This window comes from Euwallacea similis, chromosome 13, assembly GCF_039881205.1.
Source record: "Euwallacea similis isolate ESF13 chromosome 13, ESF131.1, whole genome shotgun sequence".
Lineage (NCBI taxonomy): Eukaryota > Metazoa > Arthropoda > Insecta > Coleoptera > Curculionidae > Euwallacea > Euwallacea similis.
This window is the reverse complement of record NC_089621.1, coordinates 3444714-3460602: the sequence shown is the minus strand read 5'-3', so window position 1 is coordinate 3460602 and position 15889 is coordinate 3444714. Positions and strand designations below refer to the sequence as shown.

Below are 15889 nucleotides of genomic sequence, written 5' to 3'. Positions count from 1 at the left end.
TCAAATTCAAGTGGGCTGATGCGGGAAATCGGGAACCTAGCAGGAGTTACTGAGTCGCAGAATTAGGCTTAAAGATAAATTTAGATGCGGCCTCAGCAAAAATAGATTTTTGTGTGACATGATATGGTGCGGAAAGAGAGGTTTTTCAATGGCCTGAAACGTGGCGGGTCGGCCAAGTTGGGTTTTTCCTGCAAAGGGGTCAAAAGGGAAAAGTAGAACGTAGGAAAACCATAATTTGAAAATTGAAATAAAGATTTGTATTCGTTCTGCGGTCAAATAGAACGGGCTGTAATTTGACTTCTGCGAAATTCCAGATTTGCAGAAAAAATTTAGTAGGAGTTGGAATGTGATATTGTTCTTATTTAGATATAAAAACTCATGCTCTGACTTTACACCTATGATAAGAAATATACACTGTCGGCTTAATTGAGAGGAAAACCTACACAGTACTACTTTTTTGTTGCCCAACCCAGGGAAAAAACATAGATTTGTTTGAATAACAAAAAGGGGCAAAAAATAAGCGTTAGAAATAGATTTATTTAAATTTTTTGTTCGATGTGACCTCTATTTGCAGCTAAGTGTCTCGAAAAGGAATCTTTAAAGCCATAAAAAGATTGAAATTTATTTCAAAAATATGATTGTATGTAATATATAAATATGGAAAAACTCTCGTGCTCCAAATTACTATCACTCAACCAAAATAACATTCTTTTAGGTAAAAAAACCATACAGGTATATTAGAATTGGGCAACTCTATCTAGGGGCGCCTCGCGTTGCCCTTCAAGAGTGATAGAAGCAGTTTATTTTTGTCTCTACCTAACCTCAGGCGAAAAACAGTAACACCTATATGACCGGGATCAGTTGACGTTGCATATTGCCATGGTGATAATGACATAGTGGGATCAATTACAAATTTGGATGACACAGTGGTGGTAATTACCAAATTTGACAAACAAAAAACTTCTAATTGTTAGTCGAAATAGGAAGTTTGAAAGACAGTTTCTGTGTGGCAAAAAGTGATGCTTTTATACCAATCTGTAGCAAATGAATGCCAGAAACACGGTAGGTTATCAGACGACCAATTCACCTCGATACAGATATTTTGGCTTGTTTGGGAAATGTGAATATGATACTTTTTATATTAAAGCATGAATTTAATTTCCTTATATTTACAAGAATTTGCTAGTTAAGACGTATTGACAAATCGGTAAGAAACTATGTACATTAAAATTATAAAAACCATCCCAAGAAAGTACTTTGTTTACATCTCTCTCTCCCGCACAACACCTATTTTTATCCCAACCACGCAATACCTATTATTCACACATCCGAGCATTCAAAGTGGTAATATATGCAAGCTCCAACCTATTCCGTGTTCTGACATTGTTACTGGATTAATCCTACATATCCTGGCGCAGTTTCAATATAAGGGGGCTTCCAAATTGACCCGTCTATTTTGGACGTGTTTTTGTAAACAATGAGACAACTCTGTTTATTGGAGCCGATACATGCAGGAAGACTTCAAAGGCGAAAACATCAGAATGAAGTCTTGTCCTCTAAGCCGAATCAGGGCATCGCACCCTGTATGACCCAGTTTGAGCTCCCCGTGACGTCACCTTTTGCGTCATTCCCATTTTAGAATGAAATATCGGCAGAGGTTTTCCAGTATCTGGAAACAGGCGCAACTTTTGCACCAAAGTGTTGCTCCATTTTTTTTTAAGGTTGGCTGATGGTCTATGGTTGAATTTGATATTTTCTTGGAGTTGCTCAAAGATGATTTAATGTTTCAGAAAAGGATATTTAATGTCACAAAATTTTAATAATTTATTGTTAAATTTACGTTTAAGATGTCCAGTGTTAATATTTGCAAACTAAAGTTATCAATCCTCAACGGGAGAGGTCATGGAACTCTGATTCTCGCCCCTCCACTGACCCAATTTTCCCCCCGACACATTTTGCAACAAGTATTGACGCATTGCCCCACCTCCCTGTAACCTAATGACGTCAGAGGAATCCTCTACCTCCAGTGGAGAGTTCTCCATTAATGTTTCGTATAGATGCACCTATGAGATAAAAAAATGCAGAGAACTCCAAAAACTCTTATAGACCCAAAAAGATTGCTATTAGTAATATATTGCTCCTAAATAAGATGGTGTCCCTTAATTTTGCATTATATCCCTCAATTACTGACTCCAGTAAATCACTGACGCATTTCCTCTTTCGACCATAAAAAGGGCCCTTTTGCATGCATCTAATCTAAAAATAGCGCCCCATGTATATCCCCACCCTCGAGGTGCTCCCCTTTTAAACCGGACAGTTACCTGCAAACATTATGAATCCACAAGAGCACGTGAGAGTTTAACAATCAATGTAATGACGTCATTGCCGGCGGGCCAATGGCGCGAGGCCTCCATTCAGTTTAACCGACTGGCCCGCTTTGAGATTCATCTCGGCATTTTCGCAAGAAAATTCCGTTCAGTTTCAAATGGGGTGCTGCAACTGAAGCTTCGGAGCTGGACCTGCCCCAACAGTGATTAGTTTGAGGAATGACCCCCAGTGCATCATGACGTCATCGTCGTTAATCGACCTCAGTTGTAAGTTTATCTGAGTCCTCTGTAGATCAGCTTCAGGTCATTATTTGTTGAAACAGAAAAGATGTGAATCATACTTTCTTGGATTGTGAGGTACAGCGGTTTTACAGGGGGTTTGTTATTGACCATAACCTACCGCAGGATACTACAGGTTGGGAAGTCTACGTGGGCGTTTGTGTACTACAGCCACGGAAAATGTGTAAATGGGGTTGTGGTGACGTCTCGGGTCAGACTGTTTCGATGTCTTGTAACATTAGTTGAAAAGTTATGATACACAAGTGTTTAAAAGTGCTGAGAGTTTGGAACAAATATTCTTTATAATTCCTTGTGGATATCAAGCTAAATTGGATTTTTGCATGAGGTTTTAGCTTTGGAATAAAATGGCCGCATAGGCCTTATTACACATCATATTTGCTACCTACCTTAGAAGCATCGGTGCCTTAAACGCATGCAAAAAAAGTAGGGAAACTCGAAAAATGTAGTAAAATTAACAGACATTTTTTTAAGCTACTATGGTAAGCTAAGCAGGGTAGGTAAGATATGTGTAGCTATCTATATAGCGTTTTTTCTAAATTTACAACGAAAATTTCAAACGTATTCCCTGTGTCAAAATAAAAAAAAGGTTCGCTTTATTTCCGAATTACAGGGTGTTAAATTATAGAAAAAAAACTTTTTTCTTCTATTTTAAACATGTTTAAGACAATTTAATTAAAATTTGCATTGTTTAATAGCAATATTGTGATGTGTCTTTTAAATATATCAAAAATTTAATCAGGAATTTCAGGGGCGTGCCCATAAGGTTATCGAAATTTTACAACAAAATAATAATGCCTAATAGATTTGTGCACTTCTTATAATTATTTCGAATACTGTAATTAAAAATATTACTTTTCTATCAACAAACTTGATACGACTCTTCATCATGATCAAATAGGTTAAAATTACTGCCACCAGCTAGGACACAGTAACCCAATCTTGATTAAATCTAAGCGATTACACCGAACTCCTAACCAATTTCTGGTCTACAAATTACACTAGAATTGTTTTTTTAATATCCTGTATTTCTGAAATGAAGCACTTCCGGCCATATGTTTATAGGAACTTTTTTTCCTTATTTTGATTTAAACAATATTCCCTTCAATTTGCACCCCTATGATTCTGAAAACCTTGTACAGAAAAAAAGTATTCATTCAAATTCGGTTGCAATTATTGATGCAATCCTGACGGAGCCTATGTTCTTATAATATAATTATATGACTTTAGTAGAAATAAAGCCTAACAGCTTACAAATATTACAAATATCTTTAGCGAATTAACAGAAGATGACGACATTGGATTTATATTACCACAAAAGGTAACCAAGACCGTATTCAGTTCTGCTTTTTCTGAAATTCAGATCTAGGAAGGCTTCAAATTTCGATGAAATAGTACAAATGTCATCGGATATCGACTCGACTGGAAAATTGGTTCAATTCCCAATATATAAGTTCTTCGGTCCTAACCTGCGAAAAGACGAAATCGTCTATACCGAGCAAAATCGTTAAGAGTGTTTTATCCTTTCCTTTGTGCTATTTCCCCATGTTTTAAGGTTTTCCTCAGATGATATTAAGACTAAATTAGGTAGATAATGACCTTAACGCCAGACGAAATGGGAAAGCCAACCAAACACTTAATTTTGACTTGCTATAACTTCGAATTTTTTAATAAATATCGTGAAATTGTTTCGGTTTTTGAACAACAATTTGAAAATTTTGGGAGCCCTAGAATTTTTTTTCAATATTGGGTGTATTTTTCGGCATTTAACTTGTTTTTTAGTAATTTTTTATATATTCCGTTGCTAAATATCACTATTTTCTGAAAGCAACTTTTTCTTTTAAAATACGCCCTTTTTTAATTAAAAAATCACCATCTAATTTACAACACAGGATAAATCCCAATGAAAATGGCTAGCACCCGCGCCAGCAACGTGTGAAATGGAATTTATGAAGTTTAAAAATGGGAATTCGTGTTTCAAGTCTCATTACCCTCATTGAGAGGACTACTATGAAGATAGAAGGTGCTTAGGGTTGTTAAATATGGATTCAACGTGCAGACTTCAAGGAAAACAAAAAGTCAAAATAGTAAATGCAGACTTATCGTAAATGCTCTTTGAGCATGTTATTAAATAATTTTTTTTGCGAAAACTGTGATTTGTTCATTCACCGCTGTTATATTGGATGAACCACAACATAGCAAAAATGATAGAATTTGGGCTACTGTATTCCAGTTTAATCTTGCTATAAGTAAATGTAAAAAACAAAGATGGTCATATGTATAATGGCGATCACTTGATATTTCAACTTACTTTAATGACAGCCATATAGTGGTTGCAACTCCAAAATTGAATAGGCAAACTGATTTTTCGTGAATTACTGCTGATATTGTTTTAAATTAATTGTGATAAATATTATGTGTACATAAGCAAATCTGATGTTTACGTAAAATATTGCGTGTCTAGTCATGTCCTTCACCCTTCAGGAACTTTATTCTTGACTCTAAACATTTTCTGTTCTTCATATTGCATATACGGAGCTTTGCAGTCCACATGACGATTTTGAGACTTCTCACACCTCTATTTCACAGGCGAAACTCGCAAAATATCCCAAGTCTAAGTGGAGATTTCATCCCCAAATCGGGAGTAATGTCCTGCATCTCCCTGTTCTATTATTAGATCAGGGCCATTGTATTTTTAGCCCTGGAATGTAGGTTAGTGAGGGATCGTGCGCGCGTCCATGACGTCACTACCGTTCCAGATATTCAAAGCTCCCCGAAGCGCCATTGCGTATAGCGGGCCCCGAATAGGAATTGGGCATATCCGATATCGCGACATTTTCAAGGGCCTCAAATACAAACCTGAACTGTTAGTAATATCTTTTTCCGGTTTAGAACGAAACAAAGGATTTCAGAATTTTACAAAAAGAAAGTTATTAGCGTATAGGCAAAATCTAAATTACTTCTGCCCACCATATCCGGATTTGAAAGTACATTAATTAAAATACTCTGAAGCTGATTTCTGTTGAATGAAATATCAATTGAAGAGTTGCAGCTATAAATAAATTGGTATTAATTCTTTAGGGCGCAAGCTGCATGAGGGAGTGTGGGAGTAAACACTTGTGTCTCTGCCCCAGTCATTTTTCAGTAGGAATTATGTAAAATATGTAGTTCTGGGCATAATTATATAGGTATAAGCACCGGTAACCCGCTTAAACTTCCAAGGGCTTAAATTTCTTTTTGTTCCAGATCCGAAGTCTCATCGCAACTACTCGCTATTAAAAGTGGGCCCATTTGAGTCAGAAACTGACTGACTGACTAGTTTCTGCCCATAATGGGTTCGTTTTTGGTAAAGATTACTTCAGCCAAATACACCTTTTTCAGTGGCCATTAGGTGATATTCTCAACATCGTATGGGGTGCAGATATCTCTGTTTTAGATAAGATTGTGCGTTCCTTATGATGTCGAGCATACGCCTTTTCACCGAAAAACTGGCAAATCATTTTATATTATTTGTTCATCAACAATCATCATATCGAACCATTGCATGCAGAACTTGCTTTAAATACTAACACCGGCTCTCAGTGACAAAGACAATAAACACCGACGGCTAGATGCTCTGGAGTAGATGACAGAACAGACCTTTGTGTGCAGTTGCTCAGTTTTAACGGACAAAGTTTGTTTTCAGAATAATTATTGATATTGATTTGTACTTTTTAATTCGTGTGACAAAGTGTATATATTTGCGTTTTTACTATCTACATATAATTAGAGTTGTATTTAAAATAAAGGAGAATTATGGTTTCTTGTTTTATTTGCGTCTACGTGGATTTGTCCTCACTGTCTTTTGTCTGATTCATCATCACAAATGAGAACACTTTTTGTCATTAATGGAACGTACCTATGTAAAGAAAGTTTGAATGGTAAAAGATATGATTTTTGATAATGCTTAAGTTTTGTCATTTTCCGCTAAAAATAAGCTCATAAAACTGAAATCGATAGGATGAAAATTAAGTCTGAAAACCAATTTACGTTCGCCTCCGCCAATGATTAGGTGTATAACATTATAAGGCTTCTTTGTAACCCTACCCGAGGGCTAGCACAGTATATTACATAAAACTGGATACCTTGTACGGATTCCTGAAACGGAAGGAAGAAATCCAACACTTTTTCCTTCCTTCCTATCGAAGGACGATATATCAATCAAATTACAACGGGACTCACGTCATATTCCCACATTTTAAGGAATAAATTTTGGGGAAAGAATTTAAATCTCTGATAACCGGTAGCTCTGCTGCTACCTTCTTTTGTTTTAAACAATGTTTAATCATAGGTTAAAATTCCGGCAGGGTTGCCATGTTTCATTTTATTTCAGCAAAATTTAAATTTAAAAATAATCACTATATGCAAGTACCAACGCTAATTTTTCTACTTTAGCTGGTCTATTTTCTATACCTTTTGGCCTTGACTCTATATGCAATTTTGATACCTATAATCACCGATAAGAAGACACACGCTTATTAAAGAATCATAATTGAATTATAAAAAACAGTCCTCTTATTGTCGATAAATACAAGGTGAATGCAATATTGGCTTCAGTATTAGTGGAAATAACCCACTCTGGAGGGGGGTTTTAGATATATAGGGGATGAAACCTAATAAATACTTCAGTTGTATTTGTCTTCTGTATTCCTCGACGAGTGCCAGTAAGTGAAGTGAAATCGTGGGTAATGGTTCGTTAAAGATGATGTTAAGGTAGTGAGATATGTATGAGTTTTTTTTTCAAATATTTATTTAGACAAAATATTTTCGTTTCACTATTATTTTTTAACTTTTTAAAGCTTTTTTAATTCATAATATAAAAAATTAAAAATACAAAACTTTATGTACTTGGAACACAACTGGGCACTTAGGACACAGCTGCGTGTTTAGGACAACCGCAATTCCTACAATTATTCCAAAAAACCCCGAATAAAATGTTCAAACTTCTTTAATAGTTAATATTCAACTAAAGAATCGATATAAGAAACTGTACACTTCTGATGACCCATAAATTGTCATTGGTTATAATAATTACTAGTTTTGCTAAATTGAGTGGAGGCCAACAGATGTTCCGTTCCCATTAAATATGTAATAGACCAAGATATACCTATATATTTTCCGGAGTATTTACTTATTTACCACGAGGATTAAACAGTTTTTCTATCGCGATAAATACAGTAGTGTCCTAAAGAAGTTGACATTGCAAGGGTTATTATTATTAATGCCAGCGTTCAACATGTCGGGGAGTATATTACTATAGATACTTATATAGAAATTCACTGCAGCTGCTGGACGCTGCACAAGAGAGATGTTGAAAACTCTTGTGCGTGTGACAGCGGCTATTGTGGGTATTCTTATTCTACATACTCTTAGATCTAAAATTGTGCTTGAATTCAATTCAAGGTCTTTGACTCCACTATTTTCTATACTCTAATTTAAGAACATTTAAAGGAACCCCCATACGTACAGTGGCTCAGGAAAAATGGTAAACCCCGTTCCGCCCCAACCGATTATTTTTTGTTTATTATTTTAAATAAGTTTTGGATAATCAACCGAAAAGAAATGGCAAAGTGTGCTTTCACAAATCATCCAAATTTGATCTATATAAGAAGTATGAATTCACTCACTTCACTTTATCATGCTGGTAAATCACATATCTATATGAATGAAAATTATGTTTAAAACGGTCACGACAATTATGAAACTCAAAGTGTGTGCTTCATTATGCTATAAGCCCATAAATAATAATCCCGGTATCAAACGTCAAAGAACCATTCTTTATTATTTCAATAATAACAAACCAATTTTAAACAAACAAACTTTACTGACAGCAGAGACACACATATATGAAATGTATAAGTTTAGTTAATTATTATTATATATTAATAAATTCGTGCGATTCATTTGAAAGAGGAACTCGGTCATTAAATACGACTAAAGAATACGACTAATTATCGACAATTTTAGCAGTAATTCCACCATGAAGGTAGCCATCTTCGAAGAGCAGCTTACACAAGACTGCTTTCAGTCTTATCCTGGCCACATCAAACCGGTCGTCCAGCAAAAGAGAAGCTCTTAGATAAGGTACTGCTTCTTCATATTTATCCTAGAAAGTAAAAATTAGTAAGCATTTGTAAATTTTATTAAATGTAAATTTAATTGCTCTTTCACCAAAGGAAACATTGTCAAGCTGACTTACCAATCTAATGTAAATTTCGGCTACTCTAAAATGATTCAATATATTTGAGGGGTTTTGTTTGAGTCCCAAATGAGCAATTTTCAAACTTTCCTCTTGCAAACCCGTACTAAAACCATTATTTTTAGCCAAAAATCATTATCCAAAAAATCGAGAACTAACTTCCAAAGTAAGTGACTTAAAAACATTAGCGGAATGTCCAAATGACCAATCGGAACTTTGGTGACTACCCCTCTGATGCAAACCACCGCTTCCTCGGTATTCCCCACAGTTATCCAATAAATTGCAGAGGCCATTAAAAATTGCCAGTCGGTTTCATCCTAAAATCGGTCTAATGTAAAGATATATACTTTCCAGGTATTTTTTACGTACCTTCGCAAGCGCCTTGGCAATTTTTGTTCCCAATTCCCGAATATTTAACTTCGAGCTGCTGCAAACGAGCTGCAACAACTCCGTCAAATCACGGTCTTGGACGTTGGGCAGTTCCAATGCTAATACTTTAAGAGTCAATTCGTTTAAACCGAAAGGCATGTGCGGATTTACCACTTGCATGCATTGAGGCTTTGCAATCTCTTTCGAGTTCTTGTTTGTTGGTTGTTTCAAATAGGAACTTATGCTAGAAAATTGTTTATTAACGTTAAATATCTTTTGAATCTTTTTTCCTTCTTTTCTTCAATCTTTATATTCAGGTTTAAATTGGCACAAATCAAATAAATGTAGTGAAATATACCTGGTTGATATAATTTAGGTAAGTAATGTACATGAAAGTAAGAAATAACATGATGTAACAGCATTGTAAAACAAGGTATAATGTATATTCTGGATATTTTGGTGACTAACGACGTATATGGATATTGGCTACTTTATATTTGACTCTACATAATCCCCCATATGGTAGACAATATACAAGGTGTTTCAAAAATTAGATATGACATTTGATTTTAATTTTCCTAGTGGAAAACCCAATTTCTTGCTTCATTTCGTGAATATAAATGAAATTCACATTTGTACTAATATAGCAAATGATTATAACTGCTCCTGGCAAACTTATAACACACAACAATAAAAAATCAATATGTAAGTTTAACAGTAATGTGTTAAACTTCTCTAAAATTGAAGTAAAACAAATTGACCTAAATTTCGACATCGAGACTTCCTAGTAACCTCATTTGGTAACCTGTTTCTTAAGCATACTTACTCAAACATTTTATCCTTGACAAACTCCCACAGCTGCGAATACTTAAATGAACCCAATAAATTCCCATACTGACAGAGTTTACTTGACAACGTATAAGTCCCGTATTTGTCATATATGTGCAGTCGCCGTTCGTTACCTGGATTGTCGTTTATATCCAGAGAAACTATATTTTGCAAAAGTAAACCATCTAAACAAAGGATAATATTATAGAGCTCTTCTTACCATAGAAGTCCCCTACTTTGTTGTAATCCTGAAGAAAATGTTCCGCCCCCAAAGAAAGTCCCATATGAACGTGATGATGCACGTGAGGATAGTAAAAACCATTCCCAGAGTCTTTCAGTTTGATTTCGTTGAATTCGGGAAGATCTTCGTCTTCTCTGGTCTCAGCGGCAGCAAGAGAGGCCATGATTTGTTCACCCAGACTCTTTATGGTTTTATCTTTACAATGTTCGTAGATTTCCGATGCTCGAATGGCCCCAGAATCGATAACGACTTGTCGTTCTGATGTAAAACATTGAATGTTATCAGTCTTGCAGTCATTTCCTGCGTTACAAAACTCGGATTTTGATTCGGACTGAAAGCAATGAGGTTGCTTGTCTTCTTGGATGGGTCTAGTCAATTTAGGTCCTAGAAAATCATACTTACTGCCAGAATAAGTTTTCAAAAATTCAAAACTGAATTTACCGACTCCAAGTTTAATCCGACAAGACCAAATTTTCAACAATTTCTCACCCAATCCATCATAAAAATTCGAGTCTACACGCAACGTATTTTTCAGATAATACATGGCCAGCAATGGATTATTATTCTCGTAATGCAAAAGGGCCAAAAGAAAATTCGTACTCGGCTCTATGTAATTGATTTTAAAAGCCAAAGAAGCGAATTTCAACGATTGTTCCTGCAATTCGCTCGCAATAACATACTCAATAAAACCACAGAAATAATTATTTACTTTCAAACCTAATAGATACATTGTAGAGCCCAGAGACACTAAAACTACATCAGTATGCTCTTTAGGGGCGTTTTGAAAAGCCAAATCTAAACAATCCAAGGCTTTCCTTATATTAGCTCTAACACGCCAATAGAGACTGGCTAAAGAGGCTAAAACCCATTTCGGTGCTGTTCTCTATTAAATTAACAGTAAAAATCTCACATAAGAACTTAACGAACTTATTACCTTCTCCATTGCGCTAATAATCCTCTGACCAATTTCGTGCTCATCAGCAGCACCATCACTCACATATTTGAGCAGTTCTTTTTTTAGAAATTCCGAAGGTTTTTGTTCAACGTCAAAATTATGCTTTTCCTGTGACACGGGCAGGAATTTTTCCCCATCTATATTGTCGCCTTCGCACACTGGCGGATACCACGGTAATTCATGCTGAGAACCCTCGGGTAGGTTTAACTCATCAGTTAGTGCTTTTTTAAGCCTAAAATATTTGATTGAGTCTAACTTGCTTTTTGAGTGTACGGTGGATCTTACATATATCCTTTATTTTCTGGGGGTAAGAATAACGGTAGATGCAAATCCTCTTTTTCTTCAATAGGCAAATTCCATTCCATACACTCCTCTTTCCGAGGCCAACCAGTGACGTCAAAATACTGATTGCCTATAGTGAGTAAATAAATAATTAAATAAATGTTGTTGAGCTTATTCACCTTTGGTAGGCATGCTTGTGGGGAATTTTGGGAATCCGACTCTTAACATATGGTCTGCAGGCTTGGATTTGCCATAATCGTCTTGGATTGAAGATAGGCGAAGATTTAAGGGATGCGAAATAAATTTATGCTTCTCATTCTCGACGATTTGAAATAAACTATGCAGATTAAGTTTGTCCATCTCTGGGGTCTTTTCATAGAAATCGCAAGATATCATCGGTTTGCCTCCAGTAGTTCTCTTCAGACATCTTTGGACCTAAATATTGACTGCTTTACTCTATTTAATTCTTCAATGAACACGATATGTTGGTGTGTGAAGCGAAGGAGAAGTCAATAATAATGGGACATTTTAATGTTTAATATTCTATGGAATTATAGATAATTTTCTTGTTTGTTTGAGAGTCTCCTTGAGGAAGATGCTCTGAACTCCTCATGTTGAGACGCAACAACTACGAGTTCTGGCGGAACTAAGGACGACAACAACCAATAAGACCTACTGAATGATATGCGGACCGTTTATTGAATACCTCCAAATTTCGTTGCTGGATTCCAGACCTGCTACTGCGAACGATTTTCTAGCAGTGTCTTAGATTTCTCACCAGCCTCAGAATCTTCCACAATCCACGTCACTTAGCTCCCAATGATAATCTCTATGAAACTACCTTAACTAGAACGAATCGGAAATAGATCATCGTCGCTTTCGAAGGGGTTTCCCTCAAAGCCAGGAAATCTCCAGATAATTCGTAAGCTACGGTCCATGCAGGTCGTACCAGAAGGATAAGAAAAAGTCTTGAACGCGATCTGATTAACATCCTCACTAGCTTTAGCTTGGCAGTAACCACCTTGCCACAATTTTATCTAAAGTTGATAATACCAAACAAAACTAAACTATTCTGTTCATTTAGGTTACTGCTTATTTAGTGTTGGTTTTTAACATGTAAACCAAACTAGTTTCCTATTAATTTTTAATTGCAACTAGACTGAGAACTTAGGTCAATGGTCTATTGTACATATATGTAATGGCATGTTCAATAAATCCTGTTTTACTACTATTCCGTGTGATCAGTTGAGGCTATAAAATACCATTGAAAGCGATTATATGAGATGAAGTATTTTTAGGCTTTTTTACAAGGTGTGTCCATAAAATCAGCAAAAACTCACTGGCAATAACCGGAAGTTTTTTCTGCAACTTATTCCATCAAGTGTAACGTTTTTAAGCAGGTTTTGGTTACAGGTTTAACCGTTTTTAATCAAATAAAGGCAATTGTGCAAATAAGAACATCTGGATGGATTTTATTGGATTGACGGACTGGATATTTTCTTTAGGCCACGCATAAAAACAAAAATTTGTTAAAATTAACAGTTCAATCTGAGTAGGTATTTGCTATGGTTGTTTCTTCTTCGTGATTTACCAGCAAACTTTTGCAATCCTACAAAAATCAAGAAATTTGATGCAAATTCCTGGCTTCTTAAATAAAAATTCAGGAACTTTTCTGATCTCTAAAGTGACAGGCATTCAAAAATTTGAGATATACCTCTCTTTTTTAAAAAAGTTACTCAGAAATCCAGAAAATTTGAAGCAATGCAGTCTCTTCCAGACGGGTACACCTACCTTAACACACCCCAAAAACAATTTTCGTGAAAATAAAATACTAATTACTTACTTTCTTAGGCGCATCTAAGATCTCAGGCCCAACTGCGTCATACTGATAATCAAATGAAGCAGTCTCCCACATTAATCGCTCCTGCAGCCTCAACCACTGCTGTTGTATACTGTGATAATCATGCAGCTCGAACAGAATGCTTTGCAAGTCACTTAACAACAAGCAAACCCAATAAAGAAAACCATATCCAACCATAGAACCAAAACTCACTTCTGGAAGGTGGTAAGTGCAGTCTCCAGCTTATGATAACATAAAACTGCATGGCGGTGATTAGCAGCCTCCTTATTGTTAGGATCAAGCTCCAGCAATTTCTCGTAATAAACAACTGAGCTGTTAAAGTCTCGCAAGGCAGCATATATGTTTGCCATTGCAAAATAGTGCTTTGGTTCTTTAGGGGCGAATTGAATTGCACTGTTAAGGATTTGAATTGCTTCTTTGGAGTGTCGAGACTGGTGTAAAATGCCTGCTAAGTTGTGTAAAGGGATATCCTGGAAGTTGCTGCAAAGAAAGCCAATGAAAAAATACATTTTTGGATTTTCAATTTGCAAGACAGACCCTCTAACAAACTGTATTGCTAATTTTAAACAATCTATGGCCTTATCTCCCTCTCCCTTAATACGCCAATAGAAAGAAGCCAAGTTATAATGGACCCAAGAAGTAGAATTTTCTCTTAGGGATTTAACAATATAATATCCAAATTGGTCCAAAGATTTCATTGGTAAGAATGTTTTTCTAAGTGATTCCTCAGGTTTTAAAACTAAATTTGTCTTATTAACCAGAGATTCAGACCATTTTTCAGGAGTCAAATTCATGCATGTTGGTACTTTGTACTCTTTGCTGCTTTTAACTTTATCTTTTTCCATATTTACTTTCTTAGGCACAGTAATAGTAATCCCTCTTTCAGTCCCATTAATTGCAATGTTATTGTAAAGATCTAAATCCGAAAATAGAGTGTCTGCAGCAATACAATCAACATCTTCAGAGGTAACTTTAGAACCAACGTTTGAATTTTTCTCTATATTCAGCCACTTTTTTTCTATAGCATTCTTCCGCGTCAGAAGTTCTTCATAGAGATCATTTATGTCATTTTTGCGGTTTTCTTGGTCGAGGAGTGCTAGTAGATCATCAGGCTTGCGAAGATCAAAGGGAGAATCCAGCTTAAAGAGTTTTCATAAATAGTTAAGGTAAGTTAAGGTGTATAGGAAAGAAATGAGAGGATTTCATTGATTATTTGATGAGGTTGTAAAAAAAGATTTTTTCATGGGTTTTGAAAGAGATTTTCATGAATACTTGAGGTGTAAGTATAATATGGGAAATAATTCAAAATATTTCATTCATGATTTCATGGTTTGTGGTTTAAATAAGGATTCTCATGAAGTTTTGCGCTGAAATTTGTAAAAAAATTGACTTACAAAAGCTTGTATTTTTCCGCTTTGTGTGACGATCCAATGATTTACCGCGTTAAGCTGTGTAAATATGGAAAGAAGGATATACAAGAACAAACACTGTTTGAACATAATTCACAGTTTTCTAATGAGTTTTCTTTAATTTATCGTATCACAAAAATAAGTTTTTTTTTGGGGACGCATTATATTATCATGTGTTTTTGTTTGGGTTTAGTGCTGTGCAGTGACGTTTAAATGTCAATTGGACGCTGTGTTGCCAAACATATGTTTCAATTGAAGGATTAATGTACCTTTGGATTATGTGAGGATGGAAATTTGTGACTTTTCACGGGTTTAAGAGGAGTAAAAGAGTAAAGGCATTTGGAATCTAAAATGTTAGATTGTTTTTTATTCAAACAGGCTCTAAACGAAACGCATAGCACAAAATACAATGAGGGTTTCGCTTGAAAAAGCAGTTTTTCAAGCTTATTTGCCGGTTCCTGTCGCAATTATCACCAATTATATCTTGATGATTTATTTCTTTAAGATGTTTTTTGTTATATAAGATTATTAAATACAGGATTTTTGAGACGGAATAAATTTATATATTTTTTAAAATTTACGTCTTGCATTGACTTTGTCTTCGTATATTCCATATGACCTGACAACAACGTTATGTTTATATTTATATAGCCCTTAATTAGCTATTAATTTTTACTAAATTTGCAATTAGTCTAATGGAGGTAAAAACCTTAACCGTTAGGGACCCTAGGGCAATATCCTTCCGGAGGGATGCTTCACTTAAAACAGTTACTACTTAACCAAACTAAAAATCATTAGTATTATTGACGAGTACTCTTAATTTTGAATCTGCATCCTTAACTAATCAACCAAAACTATCCTTAACTGCTCTAACTGCTAATTATGAATGTGCTGTTAACTTCCATAGAAACCAAGAAGCAGAACAACACTAACGTTCCTTTTCAATGTTTTTATGTAAGTTGGTTTGCAATTAAAATACGCAGCACATTCACATTTCCCCTATAAAATAAGCAGATTTTCTGGGGTAACTAACTATTACCAGCTAAAATAAATGATTAAAAGTTCGCACTGGAAGATTATTT

At 35.3% G+C, this 15889-nt stretch overlaps 1 protein-coding gene across 1 annotated transcript; it reads right to left on the bottom strand.

The window, feature by feature from the left end:
* Positions 1–8435: 8435 nt before the first annotated feature.
* On the bottom strand, positions 8436–14997 carry LOC136412979 (tetratricopeptide repeat protein 17). Its single transcript, XM_066396263.1, has 15 exons — positions 14793–14997; positions 13936–14537; positions 13591–13878; positions 13381–13531; positions 11717–11972; positions 11541–11667; positions 11235–11487; positions 11010–11183; positions 10742–10955; positions 10280–10684; positions 10058–10220; positions 9232–9475; positions 9022–9179; positions 8863–8968; positions 8436–8769 (listed from the first exon to the last, which is right to left on the bottom strand). Exons 1-15 carry the CDS (start codon positions 14895–14897, stop codon positions 8611–8613), a joined length of 3405 nt encoding a protein of 1134 aa, XP_066252360.1. The 5' UTR covers positions 14898–14997; the 3' UTR covers positions 8436–8610.
* Between the last annotated feature and the right edge of the window lie 892 nt (positions 14998–15889).